The 25,366-nt window shown below is 38.5% G+C and overlaps 1 protein-coding gene across 8 annotated transcripts in view; it reads left to right on the top strand.

The window, feature by feature from the left end:
• PIGN (phosphatidylinositol glycan anchor biosynthesis class N) overlaps positions 1-25,366 on the top strand; it is a 167,608-nt gene that overhangs the window by 22,288 nt on the left and 119,954 nt on the right. For 6 of the 8 annotated variants that reach the window (XM_030552249.1, XM_030552250.1, XM_030552254.1 and 3 more), the window contains 7 exons: positions 2,127-2,256; positions 3,793-4,052; positions 6,446-6,567; positions 8,713-8,811; positions 14,977-15,083; positions 18,261-18,385; positions 24,654-24,784. In XM_030552249.1, the coding sequence (XP_030408109.1) occupies positions 3,826-4,052; positions 6,446-6,567; positions 8,713-8,811; positions 14,977-15,083; positions 18,261-18,385; positions 24,654-24,784 (811 nt within the window). In that variant the 5' untranslated portion in view covers positions 2,127-2,256; positions 3,793-3,825. The remainder of the gene's footprint in view (positions 1-2,126; positions 2,257-3,792; positions 4,053-6,445; positions 6,568-8,712; positions 8,812-14,976; positions 15,084-18,260; positions 18,386-24,653; positions 24,785-25,366) is intronic. The other 2 variants (XM_030552252.1, XM_030552253.1) reach the window with 1 other exon arrangement.

Genomic DNA, 25,366 nt, shown 5'->3' with positions numbered 1-25,366 from the left:
ATGTCAAGTCAAGTGTAATATGAAGGGTTGCTTTGATAGCTTTATTTTAGAGTGATAATATACAGCACTGCGACAGGTAGAGGGTAAATTGGAGCAGACTAGAAGCAGGAAGTGAATGAATGAGAGAAGTAGTATGAACAACTGGACTGAGAGCTGTCTGTCTTGAAGGCTTCTGAGAACGATGAGTAGTTGGATGTGTTGTGCCTAAAGGTATAGTCTGAGCTAAGGTAATTTAAACTGTGGTTATAAATTACAAGAATTTCATTTGAATTAATTTTGTGGATTAAAGTAATCTGATGAGACAGTAGTAGAATTACACAGTGATTGTCAGACCCAATGCATGAAAAGAACTAAGGAAATAATGTGTCATCTTGTACTGAGAACCATAATGTGGTAATGTAACTGTTTACTAGTCTTAACTACAACAGCATTCTATTTTATTTAAATTCTTCTACTCTGCCCCATCACTGTGGAATCTGAGCACTAGGAAGATGCAGCAGCATCTGATTAAAGTGACCTCTCCACTGAGTATGGTATTTAAACACATCAATTTAAATCATATGAAATTGGGGAGGGAGGGCGGGACGGAGTTTAATTAATCAAGCGAAGTGGGGCCCTGTGCTCAATTTGATGACGTTTCTCTATTTATGTTTGTCTGTGCTTTAATGTGCTCTAACTACATCATTAGTTAACTTGTTTTACCGTTCTGGTGTTCCTGTATAGACAACCCCCTAAGGCAGTGGTGTACAAACTGTTCCTGTCGCACCCCCCTTTACCAGTAATAGAATCTGTCTGCATCCCTCACTCCCTTACTGCACACTTGGCTCAGCTGATGACTTTGGGTTAAAGGCAGAAGTGGGGGCTGAACTGAGGATGGGGGAGGAGCTGGGCTGGGGGTGGAGCAGAGCTGCGACTGGGATCGGAGCAGAGCTGGGTGATGTTCGCTCCCCATGGCGGCTATCGCGGGCCCCACTGCCTGTGCCCTTGAAAGTTCCTCTGCACCCTAGTAGGGTGCGCCCCAGAGTTTGGGAACCTCTGCTCTAAGGGTATGTCTACACTGCAATTAAAAACAGCTCAAACTCTGGGACCCTCCCACCTTGCAGGGTCCTTGAGGCTGGGCTCCAGACCGAGCCCGAATGTCTACACAGTAGTTAAACAACCTCTTAGTCTCCGCCTGGCGAGTCTGAGTCAGCTGGCACAGACCAGTTGTGGGTATCTAATTGCAGTGTAGATATACCCTGAGATAAATTTTTTGATATATCATATGTTTGTAGTTAAATATAAGTGTTTCCTTTTGAAATATTCCAGTACCAAGATCATCACTAAAAGAAACAGTTATGTTGCTATGGAACTAACAGATTTATCCCTTGAATCATACACAAAACCCAAGCACTTAAAAGGACGGAAATGGATAGTAATAAATATTCTAAATCTTACATTGCCTACACAGTAAGAACAAAACTGTTCTGTTTAGTTAAAATAATTGCTTATTTAATCACAACACAGCAACCTTAATTGTGATCCCTGGATTTATTTTCTCTCTTTAATGCTTTATTTTGTTATCTTGATTTTTAGTCTACATATCTTCTGTTAGATGAGAAATATTAAAGTATTTATCTGCTAACATTTTTGATCAAATGCTCATTGTTATTCCTTGAAAATTGCTGTATATGTAGTTTTAATAGGGAAAATGTATAAAATTAACAGTGATGGTGGATTTTTGTGTACTATGTAAGTAGACTTGAATTTCATGTTGATCAATATGTCATTAGTATACGTATATCTTTAATATTTTCTACAAGGGATGGTTTTGTTTTCTATTTTGAAATTCCTGATAAAAGAATAGTAATTTATTTTAGTCAGAAGTTATTGAGTTGTGATGTGCATTTCTTTATACTTAATGAGAATTTTGTTCTATGTATGTGATTAATGTAAGATTTCTTATGTCCTTATCTATCCATTTAATTGTTTCTAAATGTTTGGGTTTTGTAAACGGTGTGAAAAATGACGTTTAACAACCTTAACTGGTTTTTAAAAGTGGTTTTATTTTTTTCTTATTTGGAATTTCCCAGCTCATGTGTTATTCTTAGCATCTTTTATCTTTTCTTTTGTGTATGTAAATGAAGACACCATTTAAGAGCGTGAACAGACCACCTATTATATTAAATACAAATGTGAGAAGTTTGGGACGTGCTGACAATGGTTCCTACAGAGCCTTGCCTCATTCAGGCCCTGATTCAAAGTCCATTGAAGACAGTAGGTATTGATTAATATACTTAGAGAATAAACGATATACACAGGAAGGGTGCATCCTGATCGTGTCTCCATGATACTTTGAGGAAGGCAAAAAAATACCTCTGGGCCTCAGAAAATTTGGCACAATAGGGAAAAAAATCCTTCCTGAGCCCCCCAAAATTGGTCAGACTTGTAACATCCTGAAAATGCAGCCTCTACAGAACAATTAGGGTACACCTGCACTCAAGCTGGAAATGTAATTTCTAATGTGTGTATGTCTAGCTGAGCTAGCTTTGTTGAGCCACTGTGTTAAAAATAGAAATGCAGCTGCGGCGGGATGTGCAGTGGAATGAGCTACCTGCACTGAGCACAACACTTCTCAGGATGGTGGGTATTTGCTTGGGCTGCCAGCCAATCCTACCACTCGCACTGCTGCAGCTACACTTCTCTTTTTAGTGCACTAGTGTGATTAAAGTGCACATATATTTGCTCAAGCTGGAAATGATGTCTCCTGCTTGAGAAAAGACATATCCTAAGGGGAGGCAGGGTGGAAAGCTTTTGAAAAGCCAGGGAGAGTATAGATGGTGGTGGGGCATGTGGCCAGCATGGTTGCTGCAGCTAGTGGAAAGTCAAAGGACCTGAAGAAGGGAAGGGGCCAGCCCTAATCTTGCCAAGCATGTGTTCTTGCAGTATCATCTCCTTCTGGACACTGTGTCACATCCCTTGCTGTTCAGGGTCAACATCCACCTTCTGTAGATGGCGTGGTGGTTGCGGGGCAACGTTTCCATTGACTTAAGTTGGCTTTGGATGAGCCTTTGGATGAGGTGTGCGTGCTCCTACAAAACATTCATGTTCTAACAATGCATACCTGTGCGCCTCAGCTTATTTTAACTCCAAACATTAATAAAAATTTGTGTTTAAAAAAAAAAAAGGGCATAAAATGTCCAACTCAAGAATAAGTCTCTGGGTCCACAGCTAAGGTCACAGTGCCTGCCAACCAAGAAGTCACTGAACTTCTTTGTGTTTGAGCTACCTCATCTAAAATATGTGACTAATAATGTTTTTCACCTACACAATTCTTACGGACATATGTAGCATTTGATCCTGAAGTCACTGACGTAAATGGAAAATGACCCCGAATGAAATTAACCGGAGCTGGCTTGACATGGCATTCCCACTGAAATCATTGGATCTCAAACTACAGACCACAAATGAATTTCCAAAGCTTAGTAACTATATGAAAATCTTGAAAAATAGTAACTAGCAGTTTTGACTGAGACAATAAACACTTTATTTATTGAGGAAACCGGGGTAGCTTTTTAATGACCTGTAACTCGAAAACATTTTGAAACATTCTTCTTTGCTTTTAGAGTACATGGCAATTTTCAGGCTAAAATTATTGGGAGAGAGGAGCAGACTATATAGTAGGGATTTATAATGAAAGCTGGTTGCGTCTCCAATTATGGTGGGGTTATTGCTTTTCCATAATAAGTATTGATATAATAAGTTTCATTTGACTGACTAAACTCACTTCCTGTATTTTTTCCTCCCTCTCAGTGTTGAACTTTGCTTTAGGAACTACCTGTCGCCATGAATATGCTGATCTTCATAGTTGTTGGTCTCCTTGTGCATTGTGTGTTCTTGGCCTCCATTTTTGACATCTACTTCACCTCTCCTTTGGTTCATGGCATGACTCCTCAGCGTACTCCATTGCCACCACCTGCAAAGCGACTAGTGCTTTTTGTTGCTGATGGCTTGCGGGCAGATACACTGTATGAATTAGATGATAATGGTACTGCTCAAGCACCTTACCTTAGGTAAGTGTGTCTGATAACACTTCCATTCCTAAAAATTGTAAGTCATGGCGCAAGTTAACCATTAAACATTTTACCAAATTGCCTCTCTTAGGGAGAAGAGAAACAGCCTCAGAAGTAGTGGTGGTTTATACCCAGGTCCTCTGTGATTCCAGGGCTGAGCAGTATGTTGCAGAATTATGTTCCACAAAAATAAATGAATAAAAATTCAACCTTCATGATTGTGAAGAAAATAATTAAAACATGAACTGAGTTTAAATTAATGTAGTGTTACCTCGCTCCCTGGTAGCACCTGACTCCCCACCATTTTCTGAGCTGGGCAAAGCTCCCTCTTTGGATGATGTTGAAGATATCTCTTCAAATTCACATATTTCTGTGTAAGATTCCCCTACCAATCAAAATCGGGGCTCCTTCTGTGATGCCTTCAAGGATAGGGACAATTCACATGAGAGACAAACCCAGACTACATCTCAGGCAGTGGACTCCATTTCCTAGACCCTATGATACTCCTTAGTGGTCATATTGAGGCCCTTAGCTAGCTATTGACAACAGTTCTCAGGCTCCTAGTCTTTTTGGTCAGGACCACTGGGGAGGCAGTCTCCTCTTCCATCTGTTCCTTCTTCACTACCTCAACAATTGGAGGAAAACTTTGAGGAGCAAGAGGCCAGAGCAGACAAGGAGGCTGCTGTGCTGTAAACTAGTATTTCCTCATCTTTCGCAGATAAGGTTGCTGTACCTTCTCCGCCTTCTGTGGCCAATGACTTTAAACAGTTTCAGGAGCTAATGAAATGTGTTGTGGACTCACTGCAAATCCTCCTAGGAGCGATTGGATATTTTGCATATGACACCTTCTGCTTGAGTGGCTTTGTCCATTTATGAGGCCTCCTGTATTCTGCCAAGACCATCTGGCAGACCCTGCCAACAGTACCACCCATGTGCAAATGTGTCATTAAGAATTAGTATGTTGCAGCCGAGAACTGTGGAATTTTATTTTCACATCCTTCTCCTAACTCCCTGGTTGTTAAAGCAGTAAATTAATGTGGCAAACAGCACCACATTTAATCTACGCAGTATGATAAGGACAAAAAACGCCTTGACTTTTTTGGCCATAAGAATTACTCCTCAGCGACCCTACAGTTTAGAATTGCATATTACCATGCTGTTATGATGAAATACAATTGTACTACTCCAAGTTCACAGGTTTTTTCAATGCCTTCTGGCAGAACATTGCAAACAGGTACAGGCCATAATAGCCAAAAGTTAGTTTCTGGCTAAAACATCATTTCAGGCTTCCCTGGAAGCAACTGACACTGCAGTGCATTCCATCTCCATAGTGCATTCCATCTCCATGGCAATCATCATGCATTGGGCATCCTGACTCCAGGTTCTCTAGAGAGCACCAAAATACTGTCCGGAATCTCCCCTTTTCTGAAACTCTTTGCTGATACCACTGATGAAACATTGCACACATTGAAGGACTCCAGGCCTGCTTTGCAATAGTTTGGGATTTTTATGCCTGTAATTAAACAAAGATATAGTAGATCCCAGATGGCTCAGAGACCCCACCCTGTCCAGTTTTCTGGTTTCCAGACTTTCTGAGCTGTTTAAAAAGAAGAAAACAAGGTTTCAAAGGGAGACCACCCACTATATTCTCTTTGACTGCTCAACAATAATAATCAAAATATCAATTTTGATGGTTTGGTCAAGGGTCTGGAACAACCCTGCTTCTCAGTTCTCCCGCTGCACCATTTTACCTGCCTTTCTCCCTTTGGGGACTTTTCTCCCACTTTCAATCTTCATGGGAGAAGATTATGTCCAAATAGCGGGTGTTAGAGGTTATAAAATTGGATTACTCCATTTTACTCCCTTCTCTGCCCCTCTTCAGAGACCCCTCTCAGTTCTGAAATTAGCCCGGAAAAAGGACACTATCACAAGAACTACATATAATTGGCTATATTTTATTTATTGAGGAGGAGAAAAAAACCTAATCTGGAAATTTACAGGTTTAATGAAGGAACAGAGAAAGCAAAAACTAGAAAAGAAATTCTGAGAGAGGAAAAAAAAGAATAACCTTTACAAGAAAAAAAAATGAATAACCCCTAAAAAAAGTAGAAATAAAATAATATATTACCTTGAAATGCATGATCACACCAATTAACCTCCTATCTTCACGATGGTGGCTGACTATAGTGATAATTATGCCTGGTGGGTGTTTAGTTATCTTATGGTAACTACTTTCTAGTTTAACAGTTACAGTTCAAGACTAAATCTGACTGAATCTGAGAGTTTTGAATGTAATGCCAACAGCATCTAGTCATCACTTTTTCTTCTTCTACGAGCTACTCTGTGCATGCACACACAGTTTTGTGAAGTAATTACTTGTATTTTCTTTTCAGGAATATCATAGAATACAAAGGCAGCTGGGGAGTATCTCATACTCATGTTCCAACAGAATCTAGACCAGGACATGTGGCACTGATAGCTGGATTTTATGAAGATGTCAGTGCAGTTGCTAAAGGTATGCAAGTCCCAGGTTCCAACAAATTTGACATCAATCTTACTATACCACCGATCTTTTGGTGGTATAGTAAAGTTCAAAATTGGTCACTAAATGTCTACATAATAGACTGAAAAACGTGAATTCATCTTTGAAGAATTTTCCACTATTAATATTTGTGAAAATAGGATTTGTATATTTTTATTCCTGCTTTAGGATTAATTATTGTACTAGAGAGCTCTTTAAAGTATTAAAATTCAAATATAAAGACAGAAGTATTATGCAATCGGCCTGTAACTAAGTATGATTTGGCTTTTCCAGTATGAGAGGAAAGTATAGATGTCATTTCTGAGACCTAGCTTTTGGAAGTGCTAACTAAGCTGCTCAGTTAGGGATAATTTAGTGGACTCATCACTACTGTACCACTCATCACTAATCTATTCCCCACAAAGTGGCTCCTTCTAGATTCAGTGATGATGTGCCTCACGGGGAGGGATTTACTCACTAGAAATCTAGAGATTGGGGCCAGAGGTCAAGTGACAGGAACATGAAATACGGGAGGCTGTTGGCCCTCCAGGAGAGTCAGATGACAAACCTATTATAAAGACTGATCTTTTAAAAATGATTGTTTATTTATTCATTTGAACCTCTGCCTAAATAAAATTACTTGATGGTCATAGTCCTGATCCTAATGAATTGGTATCCGTATTCACAACTGGCCAAGCTTGGATTCAGTCTCAGCAGAGAGGATAAGAATTGAATGGACATGGTGAATAAACTAGTCCTTACAGATCAGGGTTGAAGTACACTGGCAGGATAGCATGGGTTAAGCATGAGCTGCCTCTGACTGCTTTACATGTACTGAGGGCTTCAGTCTTCAAGGCAATCAGTCTAGTCTTTTGACAAGAGCTGTGGTTTTTTTTTTTGTTTTTTTTTACTTTATAAAAATAAGAGCTGAGGGTATGGGCAGGGGAAATCCACCCATCCCAGATTGGTGGAGATGAGATATGTCAAGAAGACAAATACTGTTTCGTTTCCAGTGTCAGAAGGGTGCAAACTGTTTCATTTCTTAATTCTTCCCTGTGTCCCTTTGATTGTGTCAAAGACATTTATAGAAGCTAGAAAGAAATAAGACTACTATTAATTTTTGAGTGCTGGCACTGTTTTTTCAGTGCTGTTCAAAACAGAGTCTTGTAATCCATCCCCATTGGGCTGACATGGAATTTATCCTCAAAGTATATATTGCAGAGCTTTCACTTTGTACTTCCATAGTTATGTAGATAGACCAGTACACACCTGTGCAAATCAATCTCATTCATATAACTATAAAACAACTAGATTATGCATTTTATTTATTTATTCTTTTAAATTTATTAGAAGACATGAATTTAACTAACAAGCATCCAGCCAGTGCTCTGTGCCCTGACAATTTTTAAAATTAATCTCCAATTATTAACTCCTATAACAAATAGATTGCTTGTTCCATTAAATGTGAATGAAATTATGCATACCCTCTTAGTGCTCTAACAAGATGTAACCCCCTTTCCTTTTTCCTAAATTCCCCCTCTCTTTAAATGCCTGGGCAACAAATAGTTTTCCAGTCATGCTATAAGGTTCATCAGATATTCACATTATTCTCCAGTCCTACAGGTAGTATTTGAACTCTCAACTTAGTGGAAACTTTGTACTACCCATGGAGAAGACCAAACTTTCAATCACTTATAACTCTTTTATTAATACAGGTATTAGTCGGGAGATTCCTCTTCTGTGGGTACTAATAAAGTTTAACCACTTTTGAATTATGCATTCACAAAACAAAGTCTTTAAATTATCTTACTTTGGGAAAAAATTAATAATTTTGTTTGTCATCCTTGCTTAATGGAAAAAAGAGTGGACAGTTGTTGTTTAGACTTACTAAAACCACTGACGCAAGAGACCAACTACAAAGCCAAAAAAGTTTTCCTCCCCCAGATTTATGAGCATAAACAAATGGGATTACAATAGAAGTCAAAAGTAATCTTAACTCTAGCATTTACTATTAAATATTATAATAAAGACTTTAAAATGTTCCTATTTTCTAGTACTACTCATCTTTAGACAATGGGCCAAATCAGGCCTTCTGTTACACCTGAACAACCCCTTTAACATTAATGTTTGTTTTGACAGGATGGAAGGAGAACCCAGTGGAATTTGATTCAGTTTTCAATGAAAGTAAATATACTTGGAGCTGGGGAAGTCCAGATATTTTACCTATGTTTGCGAAAGGTAAGCTTAAATGGGATGCATCTTATTAGCTGATAAACACTACACTGGTAGTTATGATGTGGTTTAAAAGTACATTAGTCAGAGAGGTATTTGCAAGATTTAACAGTAGTTAGCATTTCTGTAGGGATTTGTTTGTATTGTTATAAGTTACATTTTACATACAAATTATAAAAACAAAACCTTCCAGAAATACTACATAGAGGAGTAGGATAAGTCCTGATCTTTTACAATAGATAAATCAAATACTCTAGCAGTGTCTTATGGTGGTTGTGACTTTATTAACACAGTGAATGCCAGCACATATTTTCTAGCATGAAGCCTGTTAATTTGGGAGTTGGATGGAAAAATTCCTCATCACAGACCAGAAAAGAAAACAAGCTTTAAATAGAGCATAACTTCTCACTACTATTTATGGTCTATTCTGATGCTTTCCTAATCTTACCTACCTAATAGTGCAATTTAGCCTCAAGTGTAATTTTTTTGGTCCAGTGTGCGTGTGATATAAAAATTGCATATACTGTTGCAATTCTGAAACTTCTGTAATTAAAAAAATTACTGTTAAATTTGACCTAGCTATGACTTTCAATAAGTAACTGAGTTTAACAATCGTTTTCCTAATTTTGTTGTTTCTGTGCCTCCATATTAAAGGGATATGGGATTTACTATGTTTTCTCACTCCTATTTTAGATTAGTAAAATATAAGTGGGAATACAGTATATGAAAATGCAAACATGGAGTGTTGTGATGCTATCCTTGAGCTCAGGATTAGATTACTAGTGCTGATCTCTCAGTCCCTGGATTGGTGAAGGCTGGAAGTACACTGGAAGCAGTGTGCTTGGTCCTACATATTGTTTGCATTTCACTCAAGTGACATGTCAACCAATTAAGGGACTTCTAAAGGAAATTCCATTCGGTCTTCTTCAGAAGGATGGTGGCTATGCTCTGGGGATTTAGAGTAGGGAATATAAACAGGGGATTGAGAGGGAATTACAATTTGGGGATCCTGGGGACTGTGAAAAGGATGTGGCAGAATCCCTCCAGCGCCCAAGAAGAATGTACATTCTACTGCTGTAGCTAAATTAGAAACCCATGAAACCAGAATAATAAGGTAAACTCCAGTGTTGCCTCCTCCTCGATAATTTTAGAATTGAGAGAATTGTTTTAAATATATTTCATGATGACAATAATTGTACTGAACCCCATTATTTTCAGTGATTGGATTAAGAAAGAATAATTTGGTTTCCCATCCCCATCCTTTTTTCCACTTTTGCGTTAATCTGAAAAACAGTTTTATGATTAGCTGCAAAATAATCTCTTCTGGGGAATCTGTCTTTCCCAGGACCTCTGCTTGAATCTTGAGTTTGGGGGGGATGAGAAAAGAATGTGGCCTCCAGCCCACTGGCAGATTGTTTACATTTTTGCAGCCATGTATTCTTGGGAAAAGATTTATGGAATTCAGTTTTAGTGTACTGTGCTATCTTTCACTGGCTTTGTTTGAGAAAGAAAGTAAATGCCTATTTACCATATCACTTGAGATACTTGTGGTACACACTGAAGTTATTAAGGAGCATATACAACTCTGGGAAATGGGTTGGAATAAGTAGTTTGTAAGAAGGAGTTAATTCACCTTTATATATTAGTGGAGGTATTTATTTTCCCAAAGTAAATGCTTACTATAAATGTTTGTTTTATATGCTAACAATATAAAATATCAAACTATGGTCCTTTGTACCACTTGTTGACAGCTTTATAGCTAAGTAGTCAGAATACTCACATAAAAAGCCTGCTGCCTTAATAATCATCAATGAGTTAGATTATAGTTTCCATAATTGAATTAGTTATCCTTGACTTTTCAGACATTTGTATGATCATCCAAATTTCAATGTAACGTCTACACAATGGTTGTCTATTCCATTCTAAGCTAACCAAGGGAAAAATACTAGCTAGCAAGGCTCTTTCTGCAACAATGCTTAAATATAGTTTGCCAGGACATTTCCTTGTCTTGTCAGAAAAGTGCATTACAGTAAAGGATTTATTGTATGTTTCAGTAGAGAAACCTAAGATGTAGTAGATTCTTTCTCCTCAACTAAAATAATACACCTCTACCTCGATATAACGCTGTCCTCAGGAGCCAAAAAATCTGTGTTATAGGTGAAACCACGTTATATCGAACTTGCTTTGATCCACCGGAGTGCGCAGCCCCGCCCCCCCCTGGAGCACTGCTTTACCGTGTTATATCCGAATTCATGTTGTATCGTGTCGCGTTATATCGAAGTACAGGTGTAGTTTTTAATTGTTGTTTTTCTTAAATACCAAAATACTGATCCCTAGAAATCTGAATTTCTGAAAGATTTTTTAACCCAGGTGATTTAGTCTTTTATTTTCCATTGGTCATTGAAATGCCTATAGCAATTCCGTACTTTAAGGAACAATATATTTGCAGATACAGTTTAAGCAGAATTAAAATCTCTCTCTCTCTCTCTCTCTCTCTTTTTAATGATTGCATTTAGTCTTGGAATTTTACACTATTTTTCCTGAGAATAATTGAAGTTTCTACAATATTTTAGTGCCAAATATATGTTAATTTTTGCCAAGGAAAGATTTAAAAAATGGTCCTCTTTAAATTTGGCCTTGAAACTAGCTAAATCACCACAGTCCCTATGAGCCCCAAACTTCAAGTTCACCCATTTTCAGTATATGTCAATCACAGACCTCTTTTCAAATTTTGGACTTAAATTGAAAAAGCAGGTTTTTTTTTCCCTCCTAGTCCATCATTACTACTTTATGCCAAGAAAACACAACTGTTCAGATCCATCAGATACTTCTGTTAGATGACGCTAGCTCTCCTCTACTGCCCAGGCTCCCTTGGCTCACATTCCATCACAAATAGCCTGTGTTCCTAAGTGCCTATTGCCTTCGTCCTGTCTGTGCCTCCTCCCTGTCAGTTCCTGACTCTTGGGCACATGCTACAGTCTCTGACATAGATGTCCTGTTGAAGTGGTGTTTCCGCTGGTGAACCATGGGGAATTCATCAGACAGAGAACTGCTGCAGTAACAGAGCGAGGAGCTCTACTTTTCAAGTGACATAATGTTATATTTGGCTTTGTCCATGCTTAGGTAGGTCTGCAATAATATGTGAACAACTCATTGGAGCCTTGATGGAGACTAGATGAGGCCAAGAATTCTAATGCTGCTATCTATAATAACTGTGGTTGTGGGGTTCCGAGATACAGACAGGCTGCATGTGGGGCATCCTCAGCAAACACTGCTGTTCAAAAGTTCCAAGTTGCATCACTGACACGCAATCCGTGAAAGCAAGCATCTCAAAGGAGCATACTTACTATGTGAGTAACTGCTGGTTTTTTTTCTTGAAGGGTCCTACCCTTTGCCAGTTCACATATAGCATGCCTGGCATACTGTTTTAACAGCAGGTGATGCCTAATGAATCTGCTATTAATGACTAGCAGAACTAGATACACAGCACTCAGCTTGAAGACTGACATGCATCACCCCCTAAGATGCTGACCTTGCATACCACTTCTGCACTCTTTGAATAGGACTCTGCTCACTACCATAGGGATGCAATCTGTTGGTGAGAAGACACAACAGACAGGGAAATCTGATGTGGGAGGAGTTGATACCTGGTTGGGTAGTTTCTGGGGCTCCCAGTCTGTCTAGTTAGTGGAAAGAGCAGCAACAGCTCACGGTTGGAAGAAGTGTTCTAGCCGAGCTTCTCCTGTTTTTCTCATCTGTTGTAAAGGAAGTTCTTTTTGCCAAATCCCTGCCACCTCCTCCCTCCAGCAGAATAGAGGGAAAAGAAGGCTTTCCCTCTCCTGTCAGTTCTGTCTCCAAAGATAGATACAGTACTTAATACATAGTAGATATTTTTCATAATATCTCTTTTGAAGTGTCATAATAGAATCTAAAATGCAGTGAAATGTTTCAGAATTTTCTGTGGAAGAAACCATTGCACCCTCTGTTTTATTTGTTTTTACATTAATACAAATTCTTCATCTAGGTAGAAATTAGGGTGAGGAGTGGTAGGAGTGTACCTCTAATCATCCCACACACTGCACATACTTAATTTTGGTTTTCTGGTGCTGGCTCTTCTCAGAGACAGGAACTTGTTTCAGATTGAGCCCCAATTTCTTTCCTTTGCTGTATCCCATCACCAGAAGATGGTACAATAATGCATCATCACATAATATCAACAAGGATTGTTGCAACAACCACCAAGGCTGGTGCACTCTGCCTCCTTTTTTGGTATACTTTATCCATTCAGTTCAACTCCATTGACAGTAATAAACAGATTTTAAAAAGTGCCTTGGAGTACTCTACTCACTATTCTGACAGCAACTCAGCAAACTATGTGTTCTAGATTTTTAAATAAACCCCATTGCAAAACAGGGATGATACATGAAGGGCTACAGCTTTCAGGTTCCTGTCCTATAATCCAGGTATAGTATAATCCAGGTAAATGCTAGCTCTTGAACTTCGTGTGTTAGTTCACCCTCAAGCCTGGAAATTGCACTATATAATTGAACAACCAACAAATCAGCTGGATTCTATGTTGCTATGAACTGACAGAAGAACATTTCCCCATTGGGAGTTTATGTAGAAATAATAGAAATAGCCTTGTTTAGAGCCCTGTGACTTCAACAGCTCAGCCAGACTGCAGAATTTCTATAAGTTCCACCTGATTTCAGATTTCATCAGGACTTCAAAAAATCAGTATTTTGATGTTTCTCTTTTCTCTGTTTCACAAGACACCATGGTATAGTCTTTAATGTGTACAAAATGAGATTGTCTTGTCCAGAGACTATACTTTTCCACATCAGTGGACACGGTGTTGCATGTTTGAGAATTTTCAGAAAAATGCATTCATTTTTAGTGAGGCCTGCCTTTTTTTATGCATCAGACCTAATTTTTAAAGATAAAGACTTTGAAGATTGTGCAGGTCCCAATCCATTCCCAAATTCTCCTTGCATATTACAGTAGTGAGGTTGCCCTACTGATTAGAAGTAACTAATCTGCATCCTTCCTTGAGCTTTCTTTACCCATTTTTTTTTCTGTTTATGTGTTATAATTTCTTTTATTAAAGTCTCAATGATATAGCACTATCTCACTTGGTCTCACATTAGGTTTAATATCTGGACGTTAGAAGTCTTTGTGTATCAAAGCTAGAGGTAAAGATGTTTTATATTTGATTTTTGCACCTTTAATCACCAATTCCAGAATAGTGATCTGCACTTTGACTTCTTGACCAGCATCGTGCAACATCTGAGGTAAAATGGTATTTTAGTGGCCTTTGGATATATCTTCTCTTAATCTTTTCTTAATTTCCGGTTATTAATCTGTGTCAGAGTGATAGAAGCAGTACAGTAGAATCTCTTTGAGCTGAAAATCTAAATTCAAATACGACGCCAAGCATTTATTACTTATGCGAAAAAGTTGTCTTCTTAGGGGCTGTCTAGATAGGGGTGCTGAGGAATGTTAATCCAAATTAACTAAAGGTGTGAATTAGAAGTGGATTAATTAAACTGTATTAAACCCTTGTGTGTACACTCTCTCATTCAGAAGTAAAATGTCCTTAATTCTGTTTAGTTCAATTCACTTGCAAAGTGAATTAGTCTCCTGGAGTTGGGAATCATATCCCCATCTCCATGTATAGGCATACTGTTTAATGCATGGCAGGCTAGTGTGGGGTAGATTTATACTTCAGCTTGCCATGAAGCAAGTGTTCATGTAGACAAGCCTTTTTCCAAACTCTTGTTTTTCTAATAAATTCTATATTGCCCATTTCATTTTGATAAAATTGGATTGTATTTCACTCAATTTTTGCTTTTCCAAACATTATTTCCTCCCAGGAACTGAAGGAACTTCAGGCATAAGGACATCTCTGACTTTGGTACTATCAATACACTGGCTGATAAAAGAATAGCTGTACAACTCAAGAAACAATAGAACATAAAATGAGGAGCAAATTAAAATTATTCAGGAGACATTTTCTTCTTTCTAATCTCTTTTCTTGTCTTTATATAGATTTATCGATATTTTTTTCCTTGCGTCCTGTATATTAACATGCAATTTATATTTTTTTTATTAAGAAATTTTTTTTTAATATTCTTGCTTCCACCCAATATTGCATTCGTATTGTTTTTGCAGGTGCTAGTGGGGATCACGTTTATACATACTGTTACACTGCAGAAAAGGAAGACTTTGGAGCACAAGATGCAACTAAACTAGACACTTGGGTTTTTGACCATGTTAAGGTGAATAAATATTTCTCTGTTTTATATCACTTATGCATTATAGACACAAGTTGCAACTGGGCAATAGAAGAAAATACCCTTGTCAGTGTATGACTGCTCCTTGCAGTAAACTTTCTAGTGCTTTTTCTAAAGCCAGTTTTTAAAAACTGTGTTTCCTACTGCATATCTACAGAATATCTTTTGCAATGACATGACACAGAACCTTAAACTACTAAAAATGCAGGAGTGATTCCAGTTGATCATTCAAATATTCAACACATTTTACAAGATAACGAGTTATCTGCCTATTTCACGATGGGTGGATTAATTTATTTCCATTGTTCACATCACTTTCCTGAATACTTAACAGATGGGTATTTCAATGTAAATTCATTGATTGTTGGTTAAGGTTGTATTAATCACTTAATGCCTTTTCCATTCTCCTTAATTAGAAGAATTTTTACTTTTTTTCTGATCACAAGCTGATTTAATTTTTAAAAAAGAAAAGCATATTACAAATCTACAGTATTCTGGCTCTCAAATGAAAACATTGATAGGAAAAATAGATGAAATAATTATCTAAGTTTCAATTAAAAATTCATTAATTCAGAAAAATTTGAGAAACTTTAATAGAGCTATGGTGCTTGAAATTTTACATTCTATGTTAAACAGGCATATATACCCTTTCAACGAAATCCCCATAGTTATGACTTATGAGAAGTTCTGTTACTAATCCATTTGATAACATTATATATTTTGTTAATATGTGTAACTAATGTATTAATAAATAATTCAGAAGGCGAACCTGAATTAAAAATTATAACCCACTTTTTTGCAAAACTGTGAAACGTTAACTGTTGCCTATCTTTGTTGTAATACACTTTTATATGTAACCCTGCATTGATTTCGGACTGTGCAATGTCATGTAGTGTACACACAAAGCTAGATGGAATGTGCACCCCAGAACTTGTAAAATAAGCCTTCCTTCCTGTTCCTGTTACACTTCGTTAGTACTACACTCAACACACTTTCCCTTCTTTTACATATGAATGCATGTGAAACTTTAAATCTGGAAAATTAACACTTCTTCAAAACTGCATGGCTCCTCTTCTCTACCCTGTTCCATATTATTAGATTGATTGAATGTCAATGTGGTGACTGCCAAGTTGCAGAAAGGAGTGTCCAGAAAATTGTTGGTAACTGTTTTTCATTATAAATCAGTATTTGCTGATATGTCATCCCCGCCCCCCACCCCCACCCCCAAATCAGACTTTCTCTGAGATTTTTGAAATTTCATGGGAACTTAGCTGACGGAAGAGAAAACCACAGGTCTGTATTTCCTTCTTTTCAGATGGTATTCTGGCTAATTAGACCTTGAAAGGATTTACCTTGAAATATGATCCACTTTTTAAAGAAGTTTTTAATTTCAGGAACTTGAAACTTAAAATTGCCTTTTACTTGATATATTTTTTTTAAGTCGTAAAAGCAGGCTTTCTCTTTCTTACGTTCAAATATAGCACTGGTAGTGTAGCTGTGGTCTGGAAGTCCTTGCAAGAGTTCTGATCCTGCAATCAAATATGTGCAGGTGGACCCCTGCAAGAATTTGTTTGTAGAAAGCAGGCAAACGAAGCATTCCATCAGTTACAGGGTTCCTATTCAATATATATTATTGTTTGTTTCATGTTTTAAATACCCAATGACTTCAATTATAGTTTTCTTGAATAAGGACTTAGGAACAGACTATATAATAATGCCACTTATATGCAGATTTAAGTGAGTGGATGTAATATTTTGGGGACCATCCAGACCAGTAATGTTTTCTGTCTCTGCTTGCCCTGTAATCTTGGGTGTATTTATGCTATGCAGCTTTTGTTCAGAGCCCTCATACCAGTAGCTGCCTGCCTACAAGCACAAGGTCTCTCTTCGGCTTCCACCAGCCTTATTTCTGGCTGCCTTTCATTTCAAACCTCTGCCAATTCCAGCGGGGAGCCGGGAGCCTTGGTGCAGCTGGACTGCCTGTTGGGGGAGCCCAGGCAGCAACCCCGTGGGGAGCTGGGAGCCTCGAGGGAACTAGGCAGGCACAACCTGCCTCACAGTGGGAGCTGAGAGCCCAAGGGGCAGCCCAATGGGAGATACTGGAAGCGGTGGCCAGTAAGTCCCTCAGCTTGCACCACTTCCAGCAGCTTTCATTGGCCTGGAGCAGTGATCCATTGCCAGTGGGAGCCGCAATCAGCTGGACCTGCAGACGGGACAGGTAAACAAACCGGCCTGGCCCGCCAGGGGCTTTCCCTACACAAGCGGTGACCTCTGTTTGAGAAACCCTCTTCTTCTTAGACAAAAACGCTTAGAAAGTCTACCCAGCTTCTTGTTTCATTTGACACTATTACCCTGGGCAGTGCAGTCTCACTAAGAGGATCACGTTAAAATGACTGTCTGATTGCATTTCACATTTCTGTAATCTGGCTGGGGTAAAACCAGATGTCCATGCCAAATCTCATTTGTTCTGAGACAGAATGGATTCTAGTTCATGCCTCAAGGAAGTCTCTGTTCAGACATATGCAAGGCAGATGCATGTTCCACATTCCATACATTTACAAAACACTGCTGCTTTGATTTGGCTCTGGAGATGAACCTGCTTCCAAAGTAGGAGAACCCAAATCATCCCACGCCCTAGAATTTTTCTTGTGTTTGGGATGTTCCTTGTTTGAGTTTGCGTTTAGAATGCAAAAATAATGGTCATCTGACAGCTAATATGAACACTTACTTTAATAATAACGATCATTTAGGAAGAGTCATTTCTCACGGTTATTTGGGATGCCTGTGTTTCCCACTTCATATCAAGAAATAAGTGGAAGGTTACAAAGCAGCAGTTAAGCTCAGGTATAGTGTGTGACCACCAATGCAAAAGAAAGAAGGAAAGGATAGCTCACAATCTTACCTGCTATCACTGCTCATAGGGACCATAAAAGCTTAAGAACTGGGAGATTTCTGCTGGTCTTGCCCTTGGTGAGCCCCAGCAGTGAAAATTTTACTGGAATAGTATCTTCAGATAAGCAGAATTACACAGTAATTAATTTGCTGTTTCATAGTTTTGCACAAACTGATACAAACGTTAAATAAAATCTGTATTTTAATAGGCTGTGTCTCCTTTTTTTCTATGATTCTCAGAATAATCTTTTGATGGTTTCTTCCCTATAGAACTTCTTCCAAGCTGCCAGAAGTAATCAAACATTGTTCTCTAAAGTAAATGAAGAAAAAGTAGTTCTGTTCCTGCATTTGCTAGGGATAGACACAAATGGACATGCTCATCGGCCAAACTCCAGGTAATTTGACATGCTAAATATAACTTTCTTGGTAGCATTTAACACACAACATTTTTTGGTCCTAAATCAACTTTTTCTCTTCAAGAATATTTACCAATCCACATAAAGGGCTTGGAGTTTTGATGAGATTGTACAAGGGGCATTAAGTTTTAAGTTGCCTTGAAAAATTAAACTCTAGCATAATTCACTGTTCTCAGGCTGTCAAGGACTGAGAGTCACCTTGTTCCTCCCTGTCTCTAGCAAGAGGGAGGTTTGCTGGCTACCTGACACCTCCTGTCTGTTAGCACCTAAACAATCTTCTCTGGGCTATGCCAGCCTTGTCTTTGCCTTGCAGATTAACAATAGCTGCACCTTACTCACTCCCTTTGAAGCATTTCTCTGTAGTATTCAGCCTCTTATGCACTTGAACCCTCTCAGACATACCAGGTTGGCTATCCCCAAGGGAACAGTACACAACTGCTGTGGATGATTCAACTCCAAATCAGGTACTATTTAACATCAAAGCACTGAAATAGATTTCTAGTGAAAACAATAAGAAGTTTATCATGAAAGGTTAAGATTCAAGAGATAGAGAGTAATGATAATGGAAACAGAAATGTTACTTGTAAAACAAAATCTTAACACACTCTCTAGAGATTAAATTAAGAAGCTAATCTTCTGTCTAAGGAAGTCTGTCTCACCCAAGTGTCTTTTACAGTGCTTCCAACCAGGACAAGTTGGGATCCTGTCTTCATTAATGTAATCACAATGTCTTGATTACTTCCTGTAGTGCAGGATAAAGGGATGTCTTTTTGTTTTCCATTTATATTCCCCAAAGTCATTGTCTGCCTCAGAGACAGCGCAATCCCAGATGGTTCATTCTCTGATGTGCTCCTTTCCTGTTGACTCCATATGTAAATAAGGCTTTCATTGTGTTGGTTTACAATGCTTAATTTACATTTGACAGGGAGATACACATCTTATCTCCTGTCTGAAAGAACCCTGTTTTCTCTTTGGTTGGTGACAAACTTCAAAACGTATATTTTCAGTAGATATACAGCTTCTTAAATATCAGCTGTAGGTACATCTTACAACAATATTCATAACCAGTTTGACACCGGCCTTCATTTAAGACCTCACGTGATATCTTCATGGATAAATACCGTGAAAGTGGTGCGCTAGTTGTAGTGAGTTTGTCTGGCTTGTTAGCAGTTGCTGTTATAGAGTTGCCTAGTTGGCATTATGGGGTTTTTAGGGTCACACCATACATCTCTTAATTCTAATTATCAAGGACAGTAGCAAACTTATTAATTATACACCTAATCAAAAGAATACTTGGCAGATTATTTGTTTTTCCTTTTGCCCAAAATGAAGTTCAGAGTCCATCTTAATGCCACACTAAACAGGAAATCCAGAAATAACAAGGCTGATATTGCAGCCTCATTGTAGGTGAACTGCAGAGTTTTTTGGATTGACAGTTGAAAAAAGAAAAAGTTTTAAGGCCGTACATCATTACAAAAACATTTTGAAACAAAATTTATGATAATCCCTTTGATTTTCCTCGAGTTCTGTGTTTCCCTTTTCCACCTGAGACAGTGCAAGGAATTGGGCTAACCTTTGGAGCAGGCAAACCACATGACTGTGAGCCCTCTAAATCTAAGTGTTAGTGCTCCTCTCTATCTTTATTTTAAAAGGATATACTTTCTAGCCTTTTAGAAAAATGTAAATTGATTGGTTGGTGATAAGCTAGTCATTGTGGCTTTCCCCCCTTAAAAATTACTGATTTATGGGTCACCATCAGACACACAAGGGTGTTTGGGGCCCACAGAATCCATGGCTCACCAAAATCTCAAGACAAGCACTACATCATGAAATCAATTATTGGTATGTATAGTAACTTAAAAAAGAATTTTAAAATTTTCACTTTTAAGTCTACAATTGCTGTGTTAATACATTGGGCTCTTTTAAAACTTTTATTCTTTAAAGGTTTGCAGTTCACCTTTAAATTTATTGTGACATGGAGACCACCTGCCAAATGTTTTCCTGTTCTTTACAAACAACTGTTATTTCACTGGTCTACAATTTTTGAGAAGTCGTCTGCTTCAGAGATAAAATGTGATATTTATTATGTATTTTGATGTGCTGAATTCAAATATGACAATTAAAACAACTGATTGGTTACTATTTCTAAGATATTTAAGTTGCTTCAGAGATAAAATGTGATATTTATTATGTATTTTGATGTGCTGAATTCAAATATGACAATTAAAACAACTGATTGGTTACTATTTCTAAGATATTTAAGTTTTTACATTTTATATCTATGTATATTGTGTAGATAGTAGAGTTTTAATCATAAATTGTAAACCTAGGTCTTTTCATTTGTTTATGGTTGCTTTACATGATAATATTTCACCTGTCCTGTTTATGTAACACTTTAAATATCAGCAAAAGAGTTATGTAAATAAAATGTATTATGAAACAAAAGGCAAAAAACTATTATGTACATAGTTTAGTCCTATTCAGTGTCTACTCTGCGCTTCTTGGCTTGTCTGTTGTATTCATTAAATGGAGCATCTCTTGTCACTGTCCAGCAATAGTCTGCAAGCATTGATGGGCTCCATTTGCCCTGATAGCCTGCCAGGAGATTGCACTGCTGTAGTCTGGAGCCCAACAGCTCTGCCTTACTCTTGGGTAGTTCCAAATCCCTGACAAGGTCATTCAGTTCACCTTGTCTTATGAGGTGTGGTTCAGAGGAGGAGGATGGGAAAAAATGTGGGTCCTGTGACATTGATGGTTCGGGACCAGAAGTTTCATCCTCTTCCTCTTCCTCGTGTGACTCAAGTGAGAATGATTCTGGTGCATCTGGAACCGGCAGTCCTTCTCCGTGGGGTACTGGGTACATAGCTGATGGAATGTTTGGATAATGCACGGTCCACTTTTTCATCTTTGACACACTTTTCCCAACTGGAGGCACCATGCAGAAGTAACAATTGCTGGTATGATCTGTTGGCTCTCTCCAAATCATTGGCACTGCAAAAGGCATAGATTTCCTTTTCCCGTTCAACCACTGACGAAGATTTGTTGCACAAGTGTTGCAGCATATGTGTGGGGCCCACCTCTTGTCCTGATCTCCAATTTTGCAGCCAAAAGAAAGGTGATAGGCTTTCTTAACCATAGTGGTTATACTGCGCTTTTGTGATGCAAAAGTCACTTCACCACAAACATAGCAGAAGTTATCTGCACTGTTCACACAAGTATGAGGCATCTCTGCTCACTTTGGCTAAACAGAAATGTGTCCCTTTGCAAAATCAAACACTGACAAATAAGAGAGCATGACACTGTATGATTTCTAGAGCTGATATAGGGCAATTTGTTCAGCAGAGTGATGTAGGCTTCGTTAGGATTGCATCATCCATGACTTCTAGGAATAACATGATGCAATTCATATCATGTATGATGCAATACCAGCTTCAGATTGCATCATTCATTGTTTTGCCTCAAAAGCAAGTACTGTCCAAACCCAGTCATAGATTTATTCATAGATCCAGTCAAAGATGTATTTTAGTCATTTCTGGTTTAAATTGAGATCCCTTCCCTTTATAACTCACTTATCCTCCGCCATTCCCAAGTCAAGGGTTGTATATACTGACCCAATAGCATATCTTGAAAACTAGAGCCAATCAACAATTTTAAGCATCATTTTCGTTCTCAGTGACCCAGAATTAGTAAAGTTGGACTAAATTTATTTCAGAAGCATTTTGGCTGTAGAGCAGTGTTATCTCAGAGCGGACAAAGGCACTGCACCACACACATGTCTTGTAGGGTACTTATCCATAAGGAGTAACATGTAAGGTATCTACAGAAAGCTTTTAAGTTATCAAGACTAATAATCATTGTGAGATGTATCTATGGTTATTTGTAACATTACACAGGTACAATCTGGATTGCTGAATAGCTGTTCTCAGCTCTCCAACCTGGGATGCCTTTTCCATTGCTTTAGTGGTGAACAGCCACTCTGGGTCAGTTAACACACAGGCTCCAGCATGAAACTTGCTTCCAACTGCACAGTATTGAGTGCTATTAGCTAGCCACTCATGAATTACACTGCAGAAGAATACCAGCAGACTCTCTAGTCCCAGATTTCCCCCCAGAAATGTGCATCTTGTATTGCCCAGCACCTTCCTGAACAATGCAAGCACATATAAAGTCCATCATATCATCAATGGAAATTATATGCACCAGCCTTGTTATCCCAAATGGAGCTTCCCACACACTTTAATCAAAACTCACTGGTTAGATAAAACAGTGAAACGAGTTTATTAACTACAGAAAGAAAAGAAAAATTTTGAGTAACTACAAGTAATGAGGTGTAAAGGTCAGGATTGGTTACAAAAGAAATACAAGATAAAATGCAAGCTAAATGCCTAACTTAACAAGCTAAGTGAACTTAAAAGCAAAAGGTTTTCCTCATCATAAGCTTATAGCAGTCTGTACTGGCTGAAAAGCCTCCCAGTCAGCACTCCAGCCTCTCCCCTTCAGGTTCAGTTCTTCGCGAGTCATTGATGTCATGAGCAGAGATGAAGGCGGAGGGTGAGGTCAAGCATTTTTCTCCCCTCTTTATAGTTCAGTTTCTTGTGCTAGAAACATCTTTGCTGAGTCATGGTGACAAACAATCTCTTGTGGACATAAGGTTTGAATTGTCCTTGTGATGAAATGTACATTTCTTGTTCATGCCGTCTGTCTGCCAGAGAATGGCTCTTTGAGCAGGTGATGGTTCAGTAATACCTGGCTGGGGTGCCAGTGTGTCTTTGTCTTTGAGAACTGGTTTGGGCCTGCTTTTCTAACTCTGGAACATGTAACAACAATGTTATACAGTAAAATCTTATAACTTTACATACAGTGTTGATACACACGTTTTACCAGGACAATAATGTTCAGCAGATTGAGTTTTTTCAACTGATCCTTCACAAGGCAACACAGTAATGTTTTTAAGGAATAATGTGACTATACTGAAAGCACACTTTTATAATCTTGGATCTAAAAGTTAGTCACCAGGGGACTCTATGGCCTATTCAAGCAGGAGGGAATTGTTACCTCTCCCTGGTTAGCCGGTAATATATTGCAATGCTCAATTATCTAGCCTTGCTCCATCCCAAGCCTGTCAATAGAAAACTGTCAAAGACCTCTTCAAACATCAAAACCACATGGAGGTTAAAAAAAAAAAAAAAAAGGGGGAACACTACAACAGACAAAGGATTGCCCTGTCTATGCATAGAGACAAAGGACTGTTTCAGCATAAAACAGAGTGAGGAGAGGCACTCTGTATCCATTCACTGAGAAAACATCTTGTGGCATGGGGGTGTTTTCATGAAAGTTTGGATCCTAGTTCCTGTGAAGCCAGCTGGCTCTGCAACAAACTGGACTTGGGGGGCATAACCTACTTTATTAGATAGGAGAGGCAACTATTCAATGTAGACCCAGGTTTGCATTTTATGCTTTTATATTGTAACCATTTGTTTCTACCACTTTCTTGTTTATAGTTGACTCTCTATTTTTTCTTAAACCTAATTTTGTTTTATTATAACTGCTCACAAGTGCTGTGTGATTTACGGGAGCGGTGGTTTAAAGTAAAACCAGTAAACTGGGATTCACTGCTCCTTTGGGGGCGAAGGAGCTGAGATTTCTGAGGGTAGCCAGTGTCAGGCTGGATATCACAGGAGAACTTTCAAAGGGATTCGGGGACTGGGGTGTATCTATTATTAACATGCAAGGTAAAGACGGCTGGCATAGGCCAGAGGAGAATGCTTGAATGACTAACAGGCTAGTGGTGGTAGAGAGGTAACACCTAGCCATTGGGCAAGGCTATCTCTCGCTAGAGGTAGGGGATAACAAACTGACTCTTAGTCCTGGGCAACTGAGAACCTTCACACTTATCCACCCACTTAGTTACTGCAGATTACTAAATTCCAGAGTCTTCTATCAAAGACTGGTTTGACCTTAGATAGACACGAAAGATACAAGAATTCTCCACACAACACTGCAGCAGGTCAATTTATCTCCTTCCCCTCCTCCCTTCCCCCCAAGCCATGGTATCAGATCTAGAGGAAGCGAGAGGCACCTCTAGATTCCCTTTGACAGCTTGAGGCCATGTAAATCATGCAGTTGGCCCTAATCAAGAGGCTTGCCTTAATGACAATGGGTAATCTATCATATACAATGTATTCTGCCATCTGTAATTCAGAGGTCACAGTAAATCAAATAATATATTTTTCTTTCTTTCTTATAGGGAATACAAGGACAATATCAGAAAAGTTGATGAAGGCATAAACGACATTGTTTCAATGCTTGAGGATTTTTATGGAAATGATGGAAAAACTGCCTTTATCTTAACTTCTGACCATGGAATGACAGATTGGGGTGACACTTTTAAAAATCTCTAAAATTACTTAGCAGTTGAGATTATTGGCAAGTTTCTGATTTTTTAGAATATGAGCAGATTTGAGGGCTTCACTCACCATGAAAGCTCTGCTGCCTCCACTGTGCCAGGTGCTTAATTTTGTACAGGGCCAAATGACTCACTGCAACTTTGGCTGAGGAGGAGAAGGTTCTGGAATGATGGAGTTCAGGACTGATGAAGAGAGAGAGTTTACTGTAGTGGAGTTTCCATTTAAATGAGTCTCCGACCTTTCTGTGAAAGTCAGAAACTGTCCTGTCAACTAAAGTGAACAAACCTAGCCTTAATTTCCAGTTGCATACAAAAAGCTATGTTAATGCATATGTCCTTTGATCACTTCACATTTTCTACTTAAAATATTTGTGTGGTACAAGTCCTATTAATACATGTTATCATCAGTTACACCAAAGGGCACGTTCATCTTGTGTATGAAAAAGCTTGGCTATATGCTCTCTTAAAGATTGATAAAATGACTCCCTCCTCCCCACCAACAAAATTAATTACCATAAAATAATCATGTCAGCTACCAAAAAGGAGGTACATTT

Source organism: Gopherus evgoodei, chromosome 2 (genome assembly GCF_007399415.2).
Source record: "Gopherus evgoodei ecotype Sinaloan lineage chromosome 2, rGopEvg1_v1.p, whole genome shotgun sequence".
In the NCBI taxonomy this organism is placed as follows: Eukaryota; Metazoa; Chordata; order Testudines; family Testudinidae; genus Gopherus; species Gopherus evgoodei.
This window is presented reverse-complemented; position numbering and strand designations above follow the sequence as displayed.